The following is a 25079-nucleotide window of genomic DNA, read 5'->3' as shown; positions in this document are numbered from 1 at the left end:
ACGCTGAAGTGGACCAACTCAGGAAAGGTTTGGAAAAAAGCTAGCTTTGGATTTCCTTATAGCAGCTCAGAGAGGTGTTTGTGAAATTATTCACACAGATAGCTGTATCCATATATCAGATAATTAAAATGTAAATAAAGGTGATCTTGGTAAGATTAAAGAACTACACCACATGGTCATCTCACAGTTATGTAGCTGCTCTCAACTATTATTCTTTCCTCATCAGAGTTTCTCCTAGACAGAGACTAGATCCACCTAAATATAAGGTGATCCCAGGTTAAATGCGATAGCAGATATGATCAGTGAGAATAAACACAAGGGGAGGAAAGTTTGTAAATGCGTAAATTTACTTTGTCTTAGAATTATCCCACCTATACTCATGTATTGTATCGCTTAGTTGCAACTTTGCTTCCTTTTACATTAGACGCACATTTTAATGTTGCTTTCTTTTTATGGAAGTGTGTGTATCAAACCCAAATGCTCTATGATAAAGAGGAGAACAGCTTTTGTTCCTTGCTGCAGAAAAACTGAAAAAAAAAAAAACATAAGGCACCACTAATCAATTCTTTCACAGGATTTTACTATGACCAGCTACATTTTCATGACACTTCACAGCGTGTGTGTGCATGCATGCTTGTTGACTTTGTTGGCATCAAACGGGCCAATGAAAGGAGGCATCTACGTTAGCTCAGTGCTGACTTGTCTTCAGCAGTACCTGTGATCTGTTGCCTGTGTTTCCCAATTATCTACCCATTATTGATCCAGCTTGTCTTGACCTTCTATGGCCTATCAGCATAGTGCTAGCTACAGATAGTACCTCGACTATGTATACGTCTGCTCCATTTGTAACTGATCTGCTAGGACCCTGGCCTGAATTCTGATTATTTACCTTCTGCCATATCTGTACCTGATGAAGTCTACTGTGTCTGCACCATGTCTGCTTGCTTATTGCTGGCTCCCATACAAGCACAGTTAGCCATCGCCCTCCTGTTACTGTGACCAGTTGTCTGCCTGAAGTTGTTGCATCTTCCTGCTGTCCAAGTGACTATTCATCGGTATGCCTTCATCCACGGTGCAGTAAATCCCTCGCTCACTTGAACAGAGTCTCCTGCCTATCAGCACTTTTATTGAACAGGCCTGCACGGTGCTTCCGCCACCTGTCAGCTCTATCAGAAACCCTGGGCTGGAGGTGTAAGAGAGGCCATCCTCAACTCATCAGGCTGCTCAAGCAGGTATGCAACAATTATTTCTGCTAATAATACCTTTAACACTCAACATAATCATCTATTTTTCACTTACCTGGAGCATAGTAGGCAGAATCCACTGGTACCCACTCAATGAAAAGAGATGGTTGAAATGTACAGCTGTATTGATACAAGTAGCTGCATATTGCCTGAGAAGGGCACTGTCCTCTGGGTGAAGAATCAAAGCACCATTGAAGACATTAAGGAAAAGCATTATCTCATCTCCCCAAGGATATTCACTGGGCATGCCCAAGAACATCTCTTCCAGCAGCTTTATCCACAGGCTTTTATGTAACGTATCCAAGCCAAACAGTTCTTTGCCACCTAACAGAACAAGCAAAAAAAAAAAATACATTTGTCACTAAGCAATCACCACTGTGACAATCTAAAAATTTTAACATAGCCCATCAATACATGTTTTGTGTAGAGTAACAGTTTACCTTGTGGATCACTAAAAAGTGAGAACTCTGCATCAACCGCACTTCTTGGGAATGAAGGTAGACGTAAAAGATCTTCTTGAAGCATGGATACATGAGACTGCTTATGAGCAGGGGGGATCTTTTGGGTTAGGGATATTAGGAATAGAACTCTTCCAACTTCCTCGAGTTTTCTAGTAAACACCTAAGGATATGAAGTATATTACAAATTATATATTCATATTAAAGTTATATTTAAATACAATAAGCGCAAAAAGGTCACAGCAGCCAATTTTATGGTCTTTGTTAGTTCACTGCAGTCACAACGATTTAAAAATAATTGCCAATTTAATAAGCCAATACATGTCTCCAGATATGCCCTTTCCATGAATTAAGCAACTTCATAACAAAATTTAGACTCTCTCGAAATTCGAACTATGTGTAACCGATCATTGAGATACTCATACAATTATCCCTTAACACAGCATGTATATCCACTATTTAGCACATGCTGGGCAGTCCCTATGCCTTGACAAATGAGGTAGCCATTAAAACCGTGTTTTCTCTGTTTTTCCGAGAGATTCTGCAATGATTTAAGAACCAGAGCTTTTTGGCTCCTAACAGTATCATGTTATCTTTATTCATCTCTGATTAATTAAATAAGATTTCCAACCTGCAGAGTCCTTTTCATAAAATGCAACCATTAATATAATTGTTCATAACAGGTTTATATACGTATAACCAATCGCATTCTGAGCATAACCACATACTGGGAGCAGAAGCAATCAATTTGCGGGATAGATCAATATTTTCTATTTTACTAAGAGCTAATGCCTTTGGATGTTAACCTGCTATACTCTTTTTTAATGTCCCATGAAAGTATTAAAATGAATATGCCTAATTTATAAAAGACTCATTCATCATGTTTTACTGCAGAGCTAAATTTGATCAAGTGCAAAAGCGTAGGAAAGAACAAAAGGAACCAGGAAAGCATATAGTTGAAAAAACTCACTTTATGTATCCTATTAATCATTCATAGCTTTTAAATACACATTAGAGGCCAAACATTTTCAAAATCTAGGGGTTTTAATATCATTACTGCATGCTAAGCCATTGTATTTTTAAAATATTTATAAGATAAGCTCAAATTATAACTTCTTCTGGGAAACCATAATCAGAGACCTTTGGTACAAAAGACCACTTCACGGGAATTCTTAATAACATGACATTAACATACCTGCTTCTGAATCAGTTCTTGCCCTTTCTCAGGGGGCATATGCACCAGGTTCAGTTGTGGAGAAACTGACCTCCGAAATGGATAAATGTCACGTACATAAGTCTAAAATACATTTTAAAATATAAACAGAAATAAGAGGTATTATTATTTCATATACAATTCTAACCAAATGCAAGCAATGGAATATTGGGCTGAGATTGAAAAAGGCAATAAAACAGCTAAATGCCCTATAGTCCTGTTACAATGGTACGCCACTTGATTTCCCTTGCTGAATCCTATCCCTCATTCCCAGCTACTGGCGTGAAAAAAAAATTCTCACTGATAATAGTAGGGCCAATGCAAACAAAATAAAAGTCAATATAGGAAGTTAAAGCAATTTCGTATTGCCTGGAGCAACCAATCAGAAAATTCCATTTATTTTTCAACTCTGCACTGCAGATAAAGTTAGGAGTTGCATTATTGCTATGGGCATTAAGAAATTATCTTATGAGCACACTTACAAAACATTTTAACACAAGAATTAATCTGATTTGGAACATCTAAAACATTAAAGTAGTTCTGCTAAGATATACACTCACCGGCCACTTTATTAGGTACACCTGTTAGATTGCTTGGTAACACACATTGTCAATCAGCCAATCACAAGGCAGCAACTCAATGCATTTAGGCATCTAGATGTGGTGAAACGACTTGCTGAAATTCAAACCGAGCATCAGAATGGGAAAGAAAGGGGATTTAAGTGACTTTGCATGTGGCATGGTTGATGGTGCCAGTATTTCAAAAACTGCTGATCTACTGGGATTTTCACGCACAACCATCTCTAGGGTTTACAGAGAATGGTCAGAAAAAGAGAAAATATCCAAAGAGCGGCAGTTGTGTGGACGAAAATGCCTTGTTGATGTCAGAGGAGAATGGGTAGGCTGGTTCGAGATGATAGAAAGGTGACAGTAACTCAAATAACCACTCATTACAACCATGGCATGTAAAGTACCATCTCTGAACGCACAACACATCGAACCTTGAAGCAGATGGGTTACAGCAGCAGAAGACTACACTGGGTGCCACTCCTGTCAGCTAAAAACAGGAAACTGAGGCTACAATTCACACAGGCTCCCCCAAATTGGACAATAGAAGATTAGAAAAATGTTGCCTGGTCAGATGAGTCTTGATTTCAGCTGCAACATTCAGATGGTAAGGTCAGAATTTCACATAAACAACATGAAAGCATGGATCCATCCTGCCTTTTATCAATGGTTCACGCTGCTGGTGGTGGTGTAATGGTGTGGGGGATATTTTCTTGGCATACCTTGGGCACCTTAGTACCAATTGAGCATTGTTTAAATGCTACAGCCTACCTGAGTATTTTTGCTGACCATGACCATCCCTTTATGACTACACTCTACCCATCTTCTGATGGCTAATTCCAGCAGGATAATGCACCATGTCACAAAGCTCAAATCATCTTAAACTGGTTTCTTGAACAGGACAATGAGTTCACTGTACTCCAATAGCCACCACAGTCACCAGATCTCACCTTTGGGATGTGCGGGAAAGAGAGATTTGCATCATGGACGTGCAGCCAAACAAATCTGCAGAAAATGTGTGATGTGATCATGTCAAAATGGACCAAAATCTCTGATGACTGTTTCCAACACCTTGTTGAATCTATGTCATGAAGAGTTAAGACAGTTATGAAGGCAAAAGGGGGTCCACACCCGATACTAGTAAGATGCACCTAATAAAGTGGCTGGTGAGTGTATATATGAATTTGTCATGTAGCTGTTGCAGGCACCTAAATTAAATGGAATCATTTGTCTAAACTTGTATTTATTAGATTAAATATCAACTTTTTAAGGCATTCATTACTTATAAACTTTCAGTTGTGAGGCAGGAAACAAGGTACAGTTGAGTTGCATCTTTAGCGCCCCCCCCCCCCCCAACTGCAAGTGTAAACAAGAACTTAAAAGGTGTTCTTCTTCAAAGTCCTTCTTGCTTATATCATTGGAAGGAACAGTCAGGTGGTACCTACAACTGGCTGAATACAAGCACCTCATGCAGCTCAGTTAAATAGTTAGTTCTGCTGATCAGTCCTTCAGCTTACCTTATTATAATGAGTCAGATTCCATCGTTTATCCATGAGGAAGTAATTTGCAGCCTGCGAATCTGCTATGTTGAAAAACTCTAGACATTCCTGACAGGAAATATAGAAGGAAATATGAAAGATTCAATAGCTTCAATTCAAATAAGCAAAAATAAAAATGGGGGGTAGGGGGTGGTGGGTTTGGGTGGTCACTGTGACTGATCTCCTTCTGAGTGCTCATTATCTATCCATCTCTGGCTGTAAGACTTCTCAATATCCAGAATAAGTGTGCAGCAAATTAAGCCAAAATTTCTCATCTATAAACTTGTTCTGGGTCAATGGTTTAGGCCCCTTTCTGCTAGCGAATCCTCCCCCTCGGAAGGGGATCCCCGGCTGAGCAGGTGGATAACAGGTTCATGTCTGCTGATGCACAGGGCCGGTGCTAGACTATTTTGCGCCCTAGGCAAGACCAGCTACTTGCATTCCCCCCCCCCCAAAAAAACTGTACACATTGACCCCCTTCCTGCACATAATGCCCCCCCTTTTAACCCTAACCCACCTTCCTATACACACTGCCCCCCTTTAACCCTACACAACCCTTCCTGTACACACTGCCCCCCTCTCTAGAGATGACATCCACTGGGGACGAGGAGATGACAGGAGAGGAATGTGGTGCTGGCCATGGCTGTGCCCTAGGTGGCAGTGCACCCTAGGCGGCTGCCTAGTTCGCCTAGTGGTAGCAGCGGCCCTGCTGATGCAGAGTGGATATAAACATGGCCCCCTGTCCTCTATGGGCTGTCTGATGGAAAATGGTCCACCAGTCCATTTCCATCCGACTGTCATCCGCTCTGATCCACCAGGCGGATCCATGTCGGCAGGTGTCAACAGACATATGTCCGTTGACATCCTCCACTCCATAGAGAGCAATGAATGGTCCAATCAGGTCCACCTGAAAAACTGACAGGTGGTCCTGATTGATCCATCAGAGTAAAAGAGGTCAAAAGTATTAAGGAAAAAAAATCAGCATAACAGCCAGCCAACAAGAGGATCTCAGAAATAGCAGTCTACAGGTTTCCATAATAGGTGTGAGATGATTGTAGCCATATTAGTGCACCTAAAAGAAAAACATTTGCGTACTGTACATGATACTTTTTGATTGCACCAACAACCACATTTCCAGGACAAGCTTTGATTATTTATCATGCTCCAGCCAATCTCTGGAAGGAGGTGTCCAGGAGGTGGTTGGGGAGTTGATAAATGTTTAGGAAGCCTTGCCAGAGAGTTCCCCAACCTCCAGGGAGGGTTCCAGCTTTCTTGGGGCTGCTGCCACTGGAGGCAGCTCTGCGAAATTGCAGGCTGAGCCTCAGCAGCTGCTGGACTGAGTGCCTGGAGAAGATAGCCAGGGGATTACTTTTTCTGGATGGCACTGCACTTAACACCTGGTCTGGAGAAGGATCTTGGCATCTCCCTTACTGAGGATCTACCTGTGGATGCTGGGTGGCAGCAGGGCCGCTGATAGGGGGGGACCACCAGCCCTCTTGTAGGGGGCCCGAGGGCACAGGGGGGCCCACACATAGAGGGGGAGTAGTGATGGACAACAAATACATAAATCTTCCTCCAGCACCTGAATCTGATCTGTCCCTCTCCTTAGCTTTTATCTGCTAAGAAAGACAGTTGTTCCTCACTAATCTCCCTCCCTGTGTGGGCCCCCTCCTAGCACTGGCTCTAATGTTATCTCTGCTCAGGAGTTTATTTGTAACTTTGTTTCTCTCCCTCTGTCTCTCTGATCACTGAGCTCCAACTGCCCAGCCTGTATATTCTTTTCATCTCATCTTAATTTTTATTTATTAACATGGGTTTTTTTTTTTTTTAGATTTAGCAGGAATTATGTGAGTTATGTTAAATTGTGCCTGCTAATAGTGATTTTGTTGTAATTTTAGCTAAATATATCTTTAATATTTTCTTGGGGGGGGCCCTACCAGGTAGTCTGTATGGGGCCCCACAATATCTAACAGCAGCCCTGGGTGGCAGACAGCTCTTGGGACCTTTCTGGGGACTAGTATTTGTGCAAAAGCCAGAAATGCTGATATGGACTGCTGCTTTAGGGTTCTTGATATACTGGCTATTCCCTATTACCTCCAGAAAAGCTGTTATTGGAAGATTAGAGAATAGTTTGTTCCATCATTTCTACTGATTGTCTTGGAGTATCCTGTGATGCTAAACCCCTCTCCTGTTAAAGGTCTTCAGCAATAAATACTAAAAGACATCCCCTAGAGTAATGATCCCCAAACTGCGGCCCGGGGACTGGATGCGGCCCTTTGCTTGCCTTTACCCGGCCCTTGGGACTCTATTCCTCCCACTGACATTAACAAGGCAACATAATTCCTCCCACTGATGAAGCACACCAATGATGAGGCATTATTCCCCCCACTGACACCAATGATGAGGCGCTATTCCCCCCATGACACCAATGATGAGGCACTATCCCCCCACTGACACCAATGATGAAGCGCTATTCCCCCGAAGACACCAATGATGAGGCACTATTCCCCCCCCTCCACTGACACCAAAGATGGGACACTATTCCCCCCACTGACACCAATGATGGGACACTATTCCCCCCACTGACACCAATGATGGGACACTATTCCCCCCACTAACACCAAATAATGGGACACTATTCCCCCCACTAACACCATATGATGGGACACTATTCCCCTCACTGACACCAAGGATGGGACACTATTCCCCCCACTAACACCAAATGATGAGACACTATTCCCCTCACTGACACCAAAGATGGGACACTATTCTTCCGACTGACACCAAGGATGGGACACTTCTTCTCGGGTCCCTTTTTGGCTCTCCTGGCCCCTCCCTCCTGTTTACTGCCTCCACAGCAAGCAGCTTGTTATGGGGGCACCTGAGCCAAGCTGCACCTTCCTAATCCATTCAGACACGGAGCTGCCTTTTGGTAATACCCCCTCTCTCTCCTGATTGGCTAACTAAGTTTGATTGACAGCAGTGGGAGTCAATGGCGCTGCTGCAGTGTCTCAGTCAATCAGGGGAGAGAGTCCCATATGGATGAGGCACTCGTGGACATCGCTATGTAGAGATGGGGCTCAGGTAAGTATTAGGGGGGCTGAGGGGGGCTGCTGCACACAGAAGGCTTTTTATCTTATTGCATAGAATGCATTAAGATAAAAAAAACGTTCTGCCTTTACAATCCCTTTAATGTAACATACCCTATATTGTCAAAAGTATTGGGACACCTGCCTTTACATGCACATTCAATTTATGGGCATCCCAGTCTTAGTCTGTAGGGTTCAATATTGAGTTGGCCCACCCTTTGCAGTTATAACAGCTTCAACTCTGATGGGAAGACAGTCCACAAGGTTTAGGAGTGTGTCTATCAGAATGTTTGACCATTCTTACCGAAGTGCATTTGTGAGGTCAGGCACTGATGTTGGACGAGAAGGCCTGTCTCGCAGTCTCCGCTCTAATTCACCCCAAAGGTGTTCTATCAGGTTTAGGTCAGGACCAGTCAAGTTCCTCCACCCCAAACTCACTCATCCATGTTTTCATTGACCTTGCTTTGTGCACTGGTGCGCAGTCCTGTTGGAACATGAATGAGCCATCCCCAAACTGTTCCCACAAAGTTAGGAGCATGAAATTGTCCACAACATCTTGGCATGCTGACACCTTAAGAGTTCCCTTCACTGGAACTAAGAGGCCAAGCCCAACCCCCGAAAACAACCCCACACTATAATCCCCCCTCCACCAAATGATTTGGACCAGAGTACCAAATGATTTGCACAAAGAAAGGTCCATAAGGACATGAATGAGTGAGTTTGCGGTGGAGGAACTTGACTGGCCTGTACAGAGTCCTGACCTCAACCTGATAGAAAACCTTTGGGATGAATTGCAGTGGAGACTGTTCGTTTAACCTCTTGCTGACCGCCCCACGTACATTTACTGCAGAGCGGCAGCTTCTGTGCGCAGAATCACATACAGGTACTTCATTTTGGACTTCCGGGTTTGGGGCATGATTGGACACAGCGGTAGCCAATCAGTGGGTCTAGCAGGCGCGATGTCCAACGGGACCTGCCGATCGTTCGAGGCACAGACAGACAGGCAGATCACTGTTCAGTAAGCAGAAACACTGATCTTCGTCTTCCCACAGTACAAGCATCCCTCCCTGCACAGTTAGCAAGCACTCCTTAGGAACGCATTTAACCCTTTAATCGCCCTCGATGTTAAGCCCTTTCCAGCCAGTGTCATTAGTACTGTGACAGTGCATATTTTTAGCACTGATCACCCTATTACTGTCACTGGTTCCCAAAAAAAGTGTCAGTTAGTGTCTGATTTATCCGCCACAATATCGCAGTTCCGCTAATCGCTGCCATTACTAGTAAAAAAAAAATTCCATAAATATATTCTATCGTTTGTAGATGCTATAACCTTTGCACAAACCAATCAATATACGCTTATTGGGATTTTATTTTACCAAAAATATGTAGCAGAATAAATTTTACATTTTTTTATTTGATGTGTTTTATAGCAAAATGTAAAAAATATTGTTTTTTTTTCAAAATTGTGTGTCTTTTTTTGTTTAAAGCACAAAAAATAAAAACCGCAGAGGTGATGAAATACCACCAATAGAAAGCTCTATTTGTGGGTGAAAAAAAAGGTACATTTTATTTGGGTACAGCCTCGCACAACTGCGCAATTGTCAGCTAAAGTAAGTGCTGTATCACAAAAAATGGCCTGGTCATGAATGTAGGCAGACCGTCCGGAGCTGAAGCAGTTAAATTCGTTACTATTGTAATTGAGAAATTTGGATATATTTGGATGTATAAGGAAACATTTGTCTGAATTCCAATTCGGAACGAAGCGAACCACACTGTCTATTCATAATGAAAGGAACACACAGCAGCAGCCCGGAGGAATGTGGGTGGGTCTTTAACCGCTTGCTGACCGCCGCACGACTATTTACTGCGGCGGTCAGCCCCTCACAGGCAAAGCGACATAGGGCTACGTCGCTAGCCTGTGAGGCTCTAGGGAGCGACCCGATGTTCGCCGGGCACTCGCGATCGTCCGTTACACCGGAAGAAATGCAGGCGGCTAATGTAAACAAAGCCGCCTGTCATTCTTCCATGTGTAAGAATGGAGATCAGACGGTTCTACTATGTAGGACCGTTGATCTCTGTTCTTACACTAGTAGCCACAGCCAATCACAGTTAGAAACACGCCCCTAGGACACACTTAACCCCTCCCTCTCCAATACAGTTAACTCCTTCACTGCCAGTGTCATATTTACAGTAACAGTGCATATGTATAGCACTGATTACTGCAGTAATGTCACTGATAACCCCAAAAGTGTAAAAAATGTCAGTCAAGGGTCCGATCTGTCTGCCGCAATGTCTCAGTCCTGCAAAAAAAATCGCAGATCGCCACCATTACTCGTTAAAAAAGAAAACAACAAAAATGACAAAAATCTTTCCCTTTGTTAGTAAACGCGATAACTTTTGAGCAAACCAATCAAAATATGCTTTTTGCGATTTTTTTTACCAAACATATGTAGCATAAAACAAGTTGGCTGAAAATGTTAAAAAATTTAGATTTTTACATTTTTTTGGGGGAATTTCATATAAAAAAATGTGAAAAATATTGTTATTTTTGCAAAATTGACGCTTTTTTTTGTTTATAGTGCATGATCAAAAAATCGCACAGGTGATTAAATACCACCAAAAGAAAGCTCTATTTGTGGGAAAAAAAGGACGCCAAATTCGTTTAGGTACAGCGTAGCACGACCGCGCAATTGTCCGTTAAACTCACGCAGTGCCGAATCGCAAAATAGGCTCTGGTCAGGAAGGGGGTAAAATCTTCCGGGGCTTAAGTGGTTAAATTTGTTACTATTGTAATTGGGAAATTTGGATATATTTGGATGTATAATGAAACATTTGTCCGCAATTTTAATTCGGAACGAAGCGAACCACACATGTCTATTCATAATGAAAGGAACACACAGCAGCAGCCCGGAGGAATGTGGGTGGGTCTTTAATGTGGGGATAAAACTTGTAATACACAAATAAGGCTTGCATGATTATTCTCATTACAAAGTCATGAATATATCAGATGATGAGGGTGTTACTGCTTAGTCATTGTGATCAGGATTTACTGTATTAAGCCTAGTGAGATAATATCTCTTTTATGTTGGTTACCAAGTCATGCTTTCTACAATAATGATATCAATTATACAAGGGAATGGACGCAAATGACTCATAAACGACTATCTCTGTCTGTTTTCTTGTCTAATATTTGCTGTACCTTTAACAGTGCTTCAAATTGTGTATCCTCGTGAACTGGCAGCTGGGTTGGGATATCACACTCATTCTGGCCATGAACCACTAGTGTCTTTGTTCCTGCAAACCGAAAATAAATAAAGACGTTACTCACTGAATAGTTAAACAGGAGTAGATAACACTGATGAAGGTGTATCTATACCTGGCATGGAGGCTGTTACTAGCAACTTCACCTCACATTGCTCTTTCTTCATCGTTTGCTTCAAATCTTTAAAGAAAAGACCTTCCACATATCCTACCACTTCCCACAAGAAGGTAAGGGTTGCTGAAATGGCATCCATTCCCCACTCACATGGTGTGCGGACAAAGTACATAATGAGGCCCACCTTAGAAAAACAATGATTAAAAGACACATATGAACATATGAAATGTAACATAAGCTAAGCATAACTTTTTTTATTTGGCTACATGAAGTTGTGGTGATCTTCTACTAAGTGATTATTGCTTTTTATCATTCCAGCGATAGACCTCTTCTATCACCAGCCTTACCGTGACACCTTGGATTCAGCAGAGGTTGACTTTTTTTGGTGTCCTTTGAAGGCCTGGTTCACACTGCTGCGACATGCGCTCCGAATTTGAGAGCACATGTCGCATCACATGTCACACCCCATTAAAGAGGAAGTAAACCCTCCTCTGCAACTTTTACCTATAGGTAAGCCTATGGTAAGGCTTACCTATAGGTACTGTAAATATCTCCTAAACACGTTTAGGAGATATTTACCTTAGATGCAACCAGTGACATCACTGGCGCATGCGCTCTGAAGGAACGGCCGCTGGTGCCGTTCCTTCAGAACCCCGTGCCGTGACCGTCGGCTCCCGCGCGCCGGATGCCGCGATCCCGGAAGACGGGCTACTGAACATGTCGTCCGTCATACAGGTAAGCGGGCGGCACGGCGGGGGCTCATTCTAAGGTATTTCATAATGAGCTTGTATGCGATGCATACTAGCTCATTATGTGTTTCTCTTTCAGGTTGGGAAAAAAAAAAAGTTTAATGAGTTTACAACCTCTTTAAGTGCAATGGAACCATTCTAATAGGATCTAGGAAGTGGAAATGGCGCTGCTTACCTAATGTGTACCCAATTGGGTATACATCAATTAAGCAGTGCAATTTCAGCTTCCTAACTTCAATTAATCCTGACTCTACCATGATAGCAGTTTTAGCGGAGGCAGCAGCTTTTTAAAAGCCTATTGATTCTCCATAGCGCAGAACCCACCTCTCTATGTCAAAGAGGTTTATAGATTATAACATAAGACATAGAAACAGGCAGGAAAAAAAAAGAAACCATAAAGTACATGTGTATACAAGAGGGTAATTGGGTAACCAATCTTAACAATATAAGAACCCCCTCTTCAAATCACTGTTTTAATAAGAGCGACTTGAGTTGCTTTGACTTAGAAAAAGGTTCCTGCAATACTTTTGGTCCGACTTCGGCACGACTTGCATTGACTTCTCTTAAAGGGATGTTGGTTTCAAAGTCACGCGAAAGTCACACGACTTCAAAGGCGTGGCAGAGTGAACTGGGCCTTCATATATTTCTTTAGATTTTTTTCATACAATGAAGGAATGCTTTGACTTGAGTTTCAGCTTAAACATTTTCAACATGCATATAAAGATACATCTTTCAGTATTACGATTAAAACAGAAAAAGCATTTCAAAGTACGCAAAATACACATCTTCAGCTCACCAGATAGTTGAACAATATGTGTGATGTTTGTGCAGGAAAGTCTCCAATATTCAGAAGCAATTTCCTCAACATGTAAATGAGCTCATCCTGAAAAAAATCAAAATATATCCTAGGTCATGCATTCCAGCCAGCTAACCACATCCATCATACAAACAGAAAGTGTTTACTAAAAACCAGTTTCACAGCAACAAAAACCTTTTTGTGTGGGCTGCAGCTAAAGGGCAACATCAGACGCACTAGGACAGTCCGCGGCATGCGCATGTAACAATTAGCGCACGCACCCGTCACCCAGCGGCCTATTTTAACTGATGTTTCAGTAGTAGACTTTGCTGGTCTTCAGCTTGTTCCTGAGACCTGATATGCTGTATTTGCCTACCAGTGTATGACAAGGCTACTTATTGGACTTTACCTCTGCTTCCTGCCTTAAACCCGGCTCTCCTGGTTTCTCTTTATCTTGGCCTGATTACTGGACTCTCCTTTGCCTGCTGATTCTGTACTGCTTTTCCTGGCTGTTACCAACAGTGGCTAGTTTCCTGGACTTGCTCTGCCTGCTGCTTTGGTCCCACACTGTCTGGCTGTTGCTGACTTCTGCCTGATTCCCAGCTTCCACCACTACCTCATGCTCTAGTGCTGAGCTGCTTTTGCATCCTTCCCTGAGGACTGTGACTTTCAGTTTCGCCTACTCACAGTACAGACACTATCAGCCAGATACCTCAGTACTCATGCCACTCCTTCACACTCTCTGTCCCCACCTTCAGGAGTAATGGGCAGTAGGTGGAAGAGAGGCCACCACAACGTTCTAGTCTCCACCAGGTACATGATACCTACTTTTCTCTTTCACCTTGGCATCTTTCCCTTCTCTTCCTTTATTCCTGCCTTTTCACCCCTTCTTTGCCTAACCCTTTCTCCTCCTTGGTCATAATCGCAATATTAAAAAAAAATCATCTTTCCACCCTTTAGCCCTTTCTAGATATGGCTGGGAACAATATAACAAAGTTACATAGTTACAACCCTGTGACGCCCCCCCCCCCCCGCCTGAGCACTCCTGCCTGATCGGTAGCCAACTGGCTGCTGGTTTTCGAGCATGCTCATCCAACAGAATTAAGCCGGCTTCTCTCAGATTGGCTGGCATATACACAGGTTGAATGTCGAATGGATTTTATTGAACGTAATTATGGTAAGAGACTGTAATTAAACAAACAAAACAAAAAAAAAAAAAACAGATCCATGGTATACATGATGTTTTAGAACAATTGATGTGAAAAACATTTGAGTTCATTGCCACTTTAAAATGTCACTCCATGGGGAGAGTTACTGGTTCTATGTGAAGTCGCTGTTTTCTCTGAATTAATTTTATATGACTTATTATGTACTTTCTGTCCTAGTGATAATTGGTTATGTCCTATTAGCTAACCTTTGCATTTACACACTTTTGTCATCTTCGATGAAAACCATCCCCGCAACTGTATGATTCCAAATGGAGCCAAAAATACTGCTGCATGCTCTCATCATATTCCAGCTTGATTTCGGTGCTACCCACTCCAGTTTCATACCAGTCAACCGACTTACAGTACATGGGTAGTTGTATTCTTATGCTATTGGGTGATTTAACATTGTGCACTTAATTAGCAATGCATTGAAATCAATCTGCTATCAAAGAGGTGGATGTGAATCACTCACAGCTCTGTGTTATGAGATTCAAATTTTGTCATAGTAGGAGACATCCTTCAGTACCCTAAAAAGTGAAAAATGTATTCTTCCCTTATCGGTCTCAATTGTTGCTGACCTTAGATAACAAATTTAACTGAGTACTGTCCGTGCTGCTTGGACCTTGAAGAAGGGGACATACCCTGAAAGCTTGTCCTGAAAAATTGTATGTAAGGCTCCATTCACACCTGAGTGTATTGTTTTCAAGTGTTTTTGGGCGTTTTTTGCAGGTGTTTGGAGGCAGGCATTGACATCTAACAAAAATGCTTGTATCTACCTAAAAAGAAGCTCATGTACTTTTTTGAGCTACAGGTGTTTTGCTTCATGCGACAAAATGCTCATATGTGAACAGGAGCCATTGAAATAAATAGGATTTTGCTTGATGGGCGTTTTGAGACTTCAGAGATGAGCCTTTTACGAGCTGAAAAATGCTCAGGTGTGAAGAGGGCCTTAGTGTAAAGAAGAAAGATTAAACTGGGCTAGAAAAGGAAGATAACAAACTTAGGTTGGCTGTGTTGTTATAAGCTCTTTACAAACTAAATAAAAAGAAAATAGAAAAAAAACTGAATAGGTACCAACCCTACATAAAGGCAGCTGAAGAGATACTGTAAGCAGATAGAGGAGAGTATCACGTGAAATTTCAGTAAGTCTTAGACAGACAATTGTGGTCATTTTTATCATAAAACAAGCCACAATCAGAAAGCACAGCACAGTGGCAAACAAAGGGAATAACAAGTTCAGTTTCCCATATATACACAAAGGCAGGGATATGGTACTTCTGCCTCTGCCCTAGCTAACCGTTTGACTTGTTCATAATGTATCCACTCATTATTTGTTCTGACAACATCCTAACCCTACAGGCTCTCCCATTTATTAATTCAGAAGAACAAGGTCTAAAATGTTGTGTTTTTTTATGTTGACAGTAAAACCTGTTTTGTAATGTAAGTGAATGTTACCTGTCGGTTGCTGATGGTGAGTTTCTCTAGAAAGTGTCTTAGGACAGTTGATGGGTCCTCAATCAAACAATTCCAAAGTACTTGTTGGGCTACTGCACTCACTACAGGAAAACAGAAAACAATCAACATGAAAACAGGAAGGGAAACATTAGTGCAGTGCCAAAAATACATAAACAATAATACTTATGGTACAAGCTCTAACAGGCCAAACTTCGAAAAGCCCTGTGGGATATGTTTTCAATACATACAGTAGGGGCATATTTATAAACCAGTGAATCTGACTTTAATCAAACATTCTTTGCAGGAGAATCTTCCAGGTCCACGTGTTATGATAACAGTGATCAATTTTCCACCAGAAAACCTCCTATGTGATATATTAAAAAAAAAAAAATTGAGATTCCCAAGGTACCCGATATTAATTATTAGGTGTGGAAGTTTAGGAGAATTTTTAATTGTTTTCCGAAGAAATCTCACTCTAGGATATGCCTTAGTGCTCTGAATTGACAAAACACCCTTGTGATTTCAAGTTCTTTTTAGCATGTAAGAGGCATAAATAAATACACCAGATAGAACTTTTACCTGCCACACCATCTTCACGAACATCTCCATCCTCCATGAGGTGAACAATTGGCAGAACAGCAGCACAGATGCATGCTGGGAACACAGGCTGTGGTGGCTGAGACACATGGTGATTTCCAGTATGCTCTGTAGCATGTTCCTCATCTGATTAAAGTAGAAAAAGTGTTTCTCCACTTTGTTCTCATCATACCACTGGAAATTTATGAGCAATGGTACTAGCAATGGCTGAGACTGACCTTCAGCGCTGACTGCAGAGCGTATTGACCACACAGAGCCACGGCGGAAAGAGTAGTTACGGTGAGACGTGCTTGAGGTGCAGGATGGACTCACTGATAGGCGACGGGAATTCAGGTTGGTGGCTTCTTCTACTGGCAATCAAAATTGAAGAGGTGAAACCTGCCCTATTTTACCAGTGAACTTTGAATAGTACACATTCATTTTTCTTTCAGTGTGATAGCCTTGAATCAACATTCATTAATATTATGTAGACATTAACTAAACATATAACAGCAAGATAGTGTAAAATAAAGTGTAAATTAGGTAAAAAAAAATTTCAGTTTTGGGTAGATGGAAAGAACTCTGTTTCCCCATTTGTGAGATTTTTGTGCACTTACTATCTATATAGCAACACAACATGAAGTAAGTAGAAAGCGCCCAATAATGAGGGATAATCCCATATCTGACAGTTGTCACTAGCGCATGTGTCCTCATTTGAAGATATTCCCTCTACTCTGTTATAGTGACATCCATAACATTTTGGACTCTCCCTATCATAAATTCTTCCATTGACAGTGGTCCCTAGGACAATTACTGAGGTTAAATTACCCCAATTGGGGCACAAACCATAATTAAAAATATTCACAAAGGTTCTAACCCTACCTGACTCTATCCAAAACTAGAAAAAAAAAAAAAAAAAAACGATTTGGCTGAAGTTGGACTTTAAACTCTGGCATTAAGGGAAACATTAGCTATATTTGCTTCTGTGGATCCCTCTAATTTGAGATGCAGGTGTCCTTACGAATTCCAACTTCATTCTTCCTTTTACATGAATAGTATAATTTAGATCCTTCACATGCACTGCATATAGTAAGAAGATATAGAGTGGATCATTTTTTTTTTTCATTTTGATAGATAATACATACATGCATCTTCTTAATTTCACATAAAGCTTTTTGCCTAGTTGACGAAAATAAAACTTTATGTGGTAGAAATGGTATTTGTCTGTATTTACACATTTTACAGTGTGTATATGTTTTTTGTATCATCATTGCAGACTACATGCACCAAGCACACCTTCCTCCTCCTGTTCTGAGCTAGGAGAACAGGTTGGTTCATAGCAAGCCTCCTGTGTGACCGGTATTGCAGTGATCAGACTAGCCTCCCTCCCCAACCGCTTCTTCTCTTCTTCCTGCTGTAGGTTCTTGAGAATATGTTCAGCCCTCTGGTGGGATCGGGACACAGCACGAGCAGAGAATGATTTCTAGAGTTAAAATATTGTAAGAGCACATTCCATTATACAAGCTTAAAATATTAGCAATAAACTAAGAATTTCTCAGGAAGAGAATGAGACACTATCTATACAAAAGAGAGTCCTCTGTTGTATAATTCAACCACCACCACATGACTTATATATATAGTAGATACATGTGTGATAGTCAGTTACTTACAGACTGGTCATCACTAATTGGGTCCTGTACGCTTCCACTACTCTGTGGAACCCAGGGCGGATCAAACATTGGTACTGATGGCATACCCAAGATGGGAGAGGGTAAAGTAAAGTTTATGCTGGGAGGAGGGATCTGTAAATTTAGATTAATGATAATCATCATTTGAATGATGCCATACGATCACATTATTGCATCTTAGTCAAACAGCGTGATATTTTGAACCTTATAGATCTGTTGGGCTCCCTCTTCCATTCTTGGCCAGACTTGATATCTGAACCTCCAGAGTGTATGGAACTTTAGAATAGCATTCAGCCTCTGCCCTGTTTCTGGGTGCTGGAATTCTGATGTTAACATCTCAGAGACTGCATCTGGTACCTTGACAGCACAAAGCAAGAACATGGCAGCTGCAAGAAAGCAAGGCATATTTAATATACTATATACATTGGCAACAATGAATGCTTTATTATAGAGTTTCCTAGTTTAAGATGAATAAACCCATTGCCACAGACTTTTAAAATTAAACGGTTATGGAAGATGATATCCAAATGGTATTCTTCTGTCTCTCTGTAGAAAGAAAGGAACCAAGATCGTGGAAGGCGGTGTTGATTCTTTTTCACACAGAAAGGAAAAAATGGGGCTACAGGTATAAAATAGTTAGCATTTGTGAACTATATTAATTCCAGTCCCAGTTTTTTTCTTTGTTGTTTTTTTTTTTTTTTTTGGATACATAAGGGACGTTTGTATATGATTTTTATCTCTGACTGTGACTCTGAGAGGAAGATTCTTCCCTTATGTCCTGTCCCAGGGAAGATTGTACTAGAAATGGGGGGGTTAATGGACAGGTGTTAATGATAATGCCCCTATTCTGATTTCTTCTTGCACTGAAACTCACAGTCAATTTATACTCTAATGGCTTTCTTCTCCAATGATGTGGTTCTACCCCACATAATTTCTACAGCAGTGTTAAAGTCTCCTCCTGCGTGTCTGCTTTTCTCCACCTCTGCTCCACCTTTATTGTCTTTCTGTGCTTACACACACTCAACCGCAAAACACAGACCCTCATTCACAGCATTAAAACTGCATACTCATCACTGAACCCATGCAGATCCTATACTAAAGCTGGCCAGAAAATCAAACACAATGCTCCCATTGATGCTACACACTCTACCACTGTGACTATTGTATTCTGACAGCCAGCTGTCGAAATACTCAAAGAGCGGCTGTGTCTGATTGGATGCCACTGCTGTTCGACAATTTTCCACCCGACTTCTATGATTTTTCAGTCAAGGGATGTCAGCAGTGCCTTTAGACCTTGGGGGGCCCAGAGCACTTCAAGTTCAGGGGCCCATCAACATAGAAATTAAACTATATGACAAATATAAAAACAGAAATTTATAATATAAGTTAGGCTCCGAGAAGACACTTGTTTGATTTTTTTCCCCCAATCTTATTGACTATAAGAAGACACGTTACACAGGTCATTGGAACTAGTAAGTCATACATACCATTTATGTATCACACTACAACATTTACAAAAAGTCTTTCTTTCTGCACTTAGCATCTGCAAAATCTTTAACTAACTTATCAAACTGCATCATCTTGAGGACATTGCTCTCAAGCCAGTAGGCATAGAGCAATTCATCTTTCATGGATCATCATTCTCAGATAATTCTTTTTCAGTGGTAGGGGCGGACTGACCATTCGGGCAGTCAGGCACTGCCCGAGGGCCCAGGGCCAGTAGGGGGCCCCATAAGAGGCTCTGTCACTGCACTTTAACTGGTTGCAGAGCGGTCTCCGTACATGCTACTCTCCTCAGCAGTCCAGTTTTCTGTCACTGGGTAGATAAACAACATGCGATCGGTCCCCCATCCACCTCATGCACACAGACTCTTTTTTTGAAAGAAAGGAGTGGACAGAGACAGTGGACAGCATTCACAGCGGAGAGCTCAGTGTCTGGCAAGAGAACAGGGAATACCCCTGCAGGAGAGTCGTGCATAGCCCCTCCTCTGCAGCTCTGATCTCCTGTTCATTTTGTTCATGGCCCTAGCTGGGAGGATCTGGGGATGATCTTGTGTGTGGATGGATCTTGCCTTCTGAGTGCAAATTACATGGGTAAAAGAATATTCCCAGTTTCCCATACAGTGCACACACTGCTATGAAAGGGGCTGGGAGGCAGCAGATTTAAAAAAGAGCATACAGCAGCTCTAGATCCTGGCTGCCTGAGCCCAGGGGAGAGCAGTCTGGGGCCATAATTGTGAGCAGCAGACATACTGACCCCCCTCTCTCTCACCCTTACCTCCTCTTTCACTCCTCCTCTTTCTGTCTCCTCTCTCTCACCACATCCCTCTCTCTCTCCCCTCTCTCTCTCCCCCCTCTCTATCTCACCCCCTCTCTCTCTCCTCACTCTCTCTCTCCCCCATCTCCTCTCTCTCTACCCCCTCTCTCTCTCCTCTCTCTCCCCCATCTCTCTCTCTCTCACCCCCCCTCTCTCTCTCTCTCTCTCGTCCCCCCTCTCTCTCATCCCCCACTCTCATCTCTCTCTCCCATCCCCCTCTTTTATCCTCTCCTTCTCTCTCTCTCTTCCCCTCTCTCTTTCCCATCCCCCTCTCTCTTCTCCTCCCTCTCGTTCTCTCAATCCCCTCTCTCATCCCCCCTTTCTCTCCCTAATCCCCTCTCTCTCTCTCTCATCCCCCCTCTCTCTCATCTTCCTTTCTCATCCCCCCCTCTCTCATCCCCCTATTTTATCCCCCCTCTCTCTCATCTCCCCCTCTCACATCCCCCCTCTCACCCCCCTCTCTCACCCTCTCTCTATCTCTCATCCCCTCTCTTTCTCTCATCTCCCCCCTCACTCTCATCCTCCTCTCACACCCCCTCTCTCTCTCTCTCTCTCTCTATCTCTCTCTCTCTCTCATTCCCTCTCTCTAATTCCACTCTCTCATCCCCTCTCTCTCTCTCATCCCACTCTATTATCCCCTGTCTCTCTCTCATCCCCCTCTCATCCCCTCTCTATTTCTCACCCCCCCCCCTCATCCTCTCTCTCATCTCCCTCTCTCACCCCCCTCACATTGCCCCCTCTTTCATTCCTTTCTTTCTCTCGCCCCCCTCTCTCTCTGTCTCCCCCCCCTCTCTCTCTCTCATCCCCTCTCTCCCCCCTCTTTTCTTCGTTGTGCTGGGACTCTGTCTCCAAAAAAGAGAACCGGTCACCACAGTAAAAATAATATAAAAAAAAGCAATGTAATATACAATAGTTAAAGGGTGCCCACTTTTCACTGCTTTCCTCCATGTCCTACATATCCTATCTGTACATTGTGTACACTTTTATAGCATTCCCTTCCCACAATCTCTGTCAAACATTGGGTGCAATGTCATACCCTCTGCACCTCTTTTATGCACATACTACCCATTATTGAACCACTTACACTCCTCCCCTGCACATGCTGCCCACAGTCATACTCTCTGCATTTACTTCCCGTACATTATTCCAACTATCACACCCTCACCATCCTAACCTTCTCTGCACATACTGGCCAAGGCCATACCCTCAGGACTTATCAGTAACTCCCACACATGCTGCCTACTGCCATATCCTCCACACTGCTCTCTTGCACATACTGCCCTTGTCATACTTTCCGCACTTCTCTCCTTTACAGCTAGTGCTAGCTAATATTATATTTTTAATATTCCCAAGATTGCTTGTTGTGGAATAACCACATTTTTAAAATCAGAATAAAATGAACAAAATGAAGCAGTACGACTAATGAAGCTTATGTCATATCTTAGCTGTCTGGCATCCTCAAAACCTTAATTTAAAGAGCAATGTATCACATTTACTTATCAGAGTAAGATAATTCCATATATCCTTGGGAATTTTCAAAAGTACAGAAAATAAAATGTTTTATCTTTATTAATAATGTCTGTGCTATTTTGTTGAGTCCTAGGGCACATTTCCTCCAAAATAATGTAAAGGGTTAGATATCCCCAAGCTGTAATTTTTTTTTTTTTTAAGTTACTATATACAAGGCTAGTGGGCACCACTAGACTGTCCTTTACTCTGGACTCCCTTATGTGTTTAAGAACTATTACCTCTTGGTTGGTAAATCATTGGAAAGACTTATGTAAGAGAGAGGTTATTTGATTCTTACATTGAATTCACACCAGTTTAAATACTGATTGAAATATTTCATGTTTACCACTAGAGGTCCCCACTATTCAACTATGTCCCTAAATAAAGATAGCAAACTTGGGAGTGTTATATTTCTTTAAACATTTTGGCATTACAGGATTTTAATTTTAATAGATGTACAGTATGCCAGGCCAAAAACTCTCTCATTTACGTTAGGCCTCATGCACGATGCTGCTCCTAAACCCACATTCTTGGCCTAGGGGGTTGATTTACTAAAGGCAAATAGACTGTGAACTTTGCAAAGTGCAGTTGCACTCTGCAAGTGCAGCTACTCCAGAGCTTAGTAAATGAGGTAAAGCTTCACTTTTGCACAAAGTACCCAATAACGTGCAAGGAAAATAAAAAAAAAAAACAGCATTTTTGCTTACGCATGATTGGAAGATGGAAGTCAGCAGAGCTTTTGCTCATTTACTAAGCTCTGAAGCAACTGCTCTTGCAGAATGCCTTTAGTAAATCAACCCCTAAGTGCCCATGCACACATAGTTGTTGATTCACTAAAGGGAAAACTCTCTGCAAGTGCAGTTGCGCCAGAGCATAGTAAATGAGCAGAAACTCTGCTGACTTTCATCATCCAATCACGTGCAAGCAAAAATGCTGTTTTTTTTTTTACCTTGCATGTGATTGGGTACTCGTTGCAATGTGAAGCCTTACCTCATTTACTAAGCTCCGGAGCAAATGCATTTGCAGAGGAAAACTGCACTTTGAAAAGTGCAGTCTATTTGCCTTTAGTAAATCAACCCCATAGGATTTTAGAGGAGTTTAGGAGCAGCAGAGTTTAAAGGCAGTCAAAGCTCCTTTTTTGAGTTTTGGGCATCGAAAATGCCAAATGCTTCTAACTGCTCCTAAGCACTAGACGCACCTAAGCACTTCAGCCTTTATTAATTTCAATGGCCAGAATAAATGAGAATTCGGCCTAATGAAATAAATAAATGCCCAAACGCTGCTAAACTCACCTAAACTGGTTTGAAAAAACGCAACATTGGGGAGTTTTTAATGCTGATTTTCTCCAGTCAGAAGGAACAGCATTTACAATAAAGCAGTATGCATGAGGCCTTGGAATCTAACTGTGCATTCTCCTTTAGATCTGCCAAGAAATATGTAGTACACAGGCTTGTCTACATAAAAATTCAATGAACAGTTAAGTAGGTCCTCAAATTACAATGTTTCGGTAGAGGGTTAGAGATACTGGATACTCAAAAAAAATGTCTGACACAGGTTATGGGGGTTAACCTCAACCCCCTAACTCCAATTTAGTGCACCTTGTTTTTGCATTCCTTAGGTTACTGGGTGGTCTTGGCCTTTTAATAGCAGATAAGTCAGATTTAGGACCCTGAAATGGCAGTCTCTTTTTAAGTGGTTATAAAGCCTAAAAATTTTTTTACCCTAATCCATTCCTTGCATAAAGGTAAAAAATGTTTAGGCATCAGTATCCCCCTTAACCCCCCGTATTACTTACCTGAGTCCTCATGCGATCCAGCGCTGGGCCTGCCTGCAGCACCTGTGTCTCCTCACCACCTGGTCTCACAGGCTTTGCTGAGGCAGCAAATTTGCTCCCGCTGCTGTCAATCAAAGCCAGTGATGAGGGAGCAGGGGGCGGGGCTGAGTCCCACTGTCTGTGCCTATAAAAGCAGACAGTGAGGCTCAGGAGCGAGCCCGCATTAGTGCCTCTATAGAAAAGCAAGAGCCAGAAGCGCCGGTGGGGACCCCAGAAGAGGGATGCTTTGTGCAATTCCATTGTAAAAACCTGTTTGTTATTAAAAATAAATAAATACATTTACAATGACTTTAAATCATACAGTTATTTGAGTAGCAGGAGGGGAGGGGGTAGGCCGTGACATGGAGCTTACAGGCAGGGAGAGGAGGGAGGAGGACAGAGGAGGACACACGAGAACAGAGAGCAGGGTTGCGGATGATGGAGACACGTAGACTGACCTTGGTGTCAGGGTTCAGCAGTCATGGTATACCGTGGTCAGTGAACAGGGGGGAGGGTAGAAACTGGCAGGATCAGCCAGGTTTTTTTTACAGCACAGCAAGCCTTGTGGTGTATAGCATGCTTTAAAGGAACAGGATCAATATTTTTCTTTTCTTTAGGGTAATAAACGCTTTAGGAACATCAAATAGTTACATGTATGTCCATTGTTTTGAAATGACACTCTGTAATGATCTGGATAGATATTCTGCAGATCTCACAGGAATCCAACACTTCCAGGAGTGTAGGATCCCTAGTTCCTCCAGTCTCTCTCTTCTGTTTCTACTTTGTGATGAATATGGTGGTGAATCTGGGTACCACATCCACAAATGTACAATATAAAAATCTGACCTCTCAGGCACCACCCAAAAAATATATATAAAACAAATGTATATTTTTTTACAAAATGTTTAAAACCACATCTGGGGCACAATCTAACTGGATTTACAATTTTCAATCTCCATGTGTAACACGTTAGATTCCACTGGCCAGTCATCCCTATGTATGACAATATTAGTTCTGTCTACATTCGTTCCACATCTTAGCTTTGGTTCTCCTGTGGGACGAGAGCAACTGAATGAAAAATATTTGACAAGAGTTTTACAATGAACACCAATGCAAAAGAAAATTGAGCAGTTTATGTTGCTATTGGTTCTTCCCATGAGGGGATGCAGAATAATATGGCTGAAAATTCTACATGCCATATCAGCCTTTGCTTAGGGGGTCAGATCAGTGTGTTTTATGTCTAGAGCAGCCTTTCTCAACCTTTTCAAAACAGAGGAACATACTGGTGATCCTTTTTCCTTCGTTCCCAATTTTTAGTTTTTGTAGCTTTTGCTGGTTAGTCTATGACAAATTCCCATTTTATTACCTTATTTAACACATTCTTTTTAGTTGGTATTTACCATTGTATCCCTGTACTTATAGTTTGTTATGATAGATCTTAACCAATGATGGTTACTGGTAAAACCTAGTAATACGATACACAT

At 42.0% G+C, this 25079-nt stretch overlaps 1 protein-coding gene across 35 annotated transcripts in view; it reads right to left on the bottom strand.

Annotated features, from left to right (window-relative positions):
* The window catches only part of UNC80 (unc-80 homolog, NALCN channel complex subunit), a 222403-nt gene that overhangs the window by 80599 nt on the left and 116725 nt on the right, over window positions 1–25079 (bottom strand). For 33 of the 35 annotated variants that reach the window (XM_082262331.1, XM_082262360.1, XM_082262361.1 and 30 more), the window contains 13 exons: window positions 18161–18342; window positions 17939–18070; window positions 17565–17751; window positions 16508–16639; window positions 16272–16415; window positions 15693–15793; window positions 13030–13116; window positions 11485–11668; window positions 11308–11402; window positions 4999–5088; window positions 2898–2999; window positions 1685–1865; window positions 1300–1568 (listed from right to left, as the gene is read on the bottom strand). In XM_082262331.1, the coding sequence (XP_082118457.1) occupies window positions 1300–1568; window positions 1685–1865; window positions 2898–2999; window positions 4999–5088; window positions 11308–11402; window positions 11485–11668; window positions 13030–13116; window positions 15693–15793; window positions 16272–16415; window positions 16508–16639; window positions 17565–17751; window positions 17939–18070; window positions 18161–18342 (1886 nt within the window). The remainder of the gene's footprint in view (window positions 1–1299; window positions 1569–1684; window positions 1866–2897; window positions 3000–4998; window positions 5089–11307; window positions 11403–11484; window positions 11669–13029; window positions 13117–15692; window positions 15794–16271; window positions 16416–16507; window positions 16640–17564; window positions 17752–17938; window positions 18071–18160; window positions 18343–25079) is intronic. The other 2 variants (XM_082262353.1, XM_082262363.1) reach the window with 2 other exon arrangements.

This window comes from Pelophylax lessonae (assembly GCF_965119305.1).
Source record: "Pelophylax lessonae genome assembly, chromosome: 6".
NCBI lineage: Eukaryota > Metazoa > Chordata > Amphibia > Anura > Ranidae > Pelophylax > Pelophylax lessonae.
Note: the sequence above shows the minus strand (reverse complement) of the source record. Positions and strands in the feature narration are given on the sequence as shown.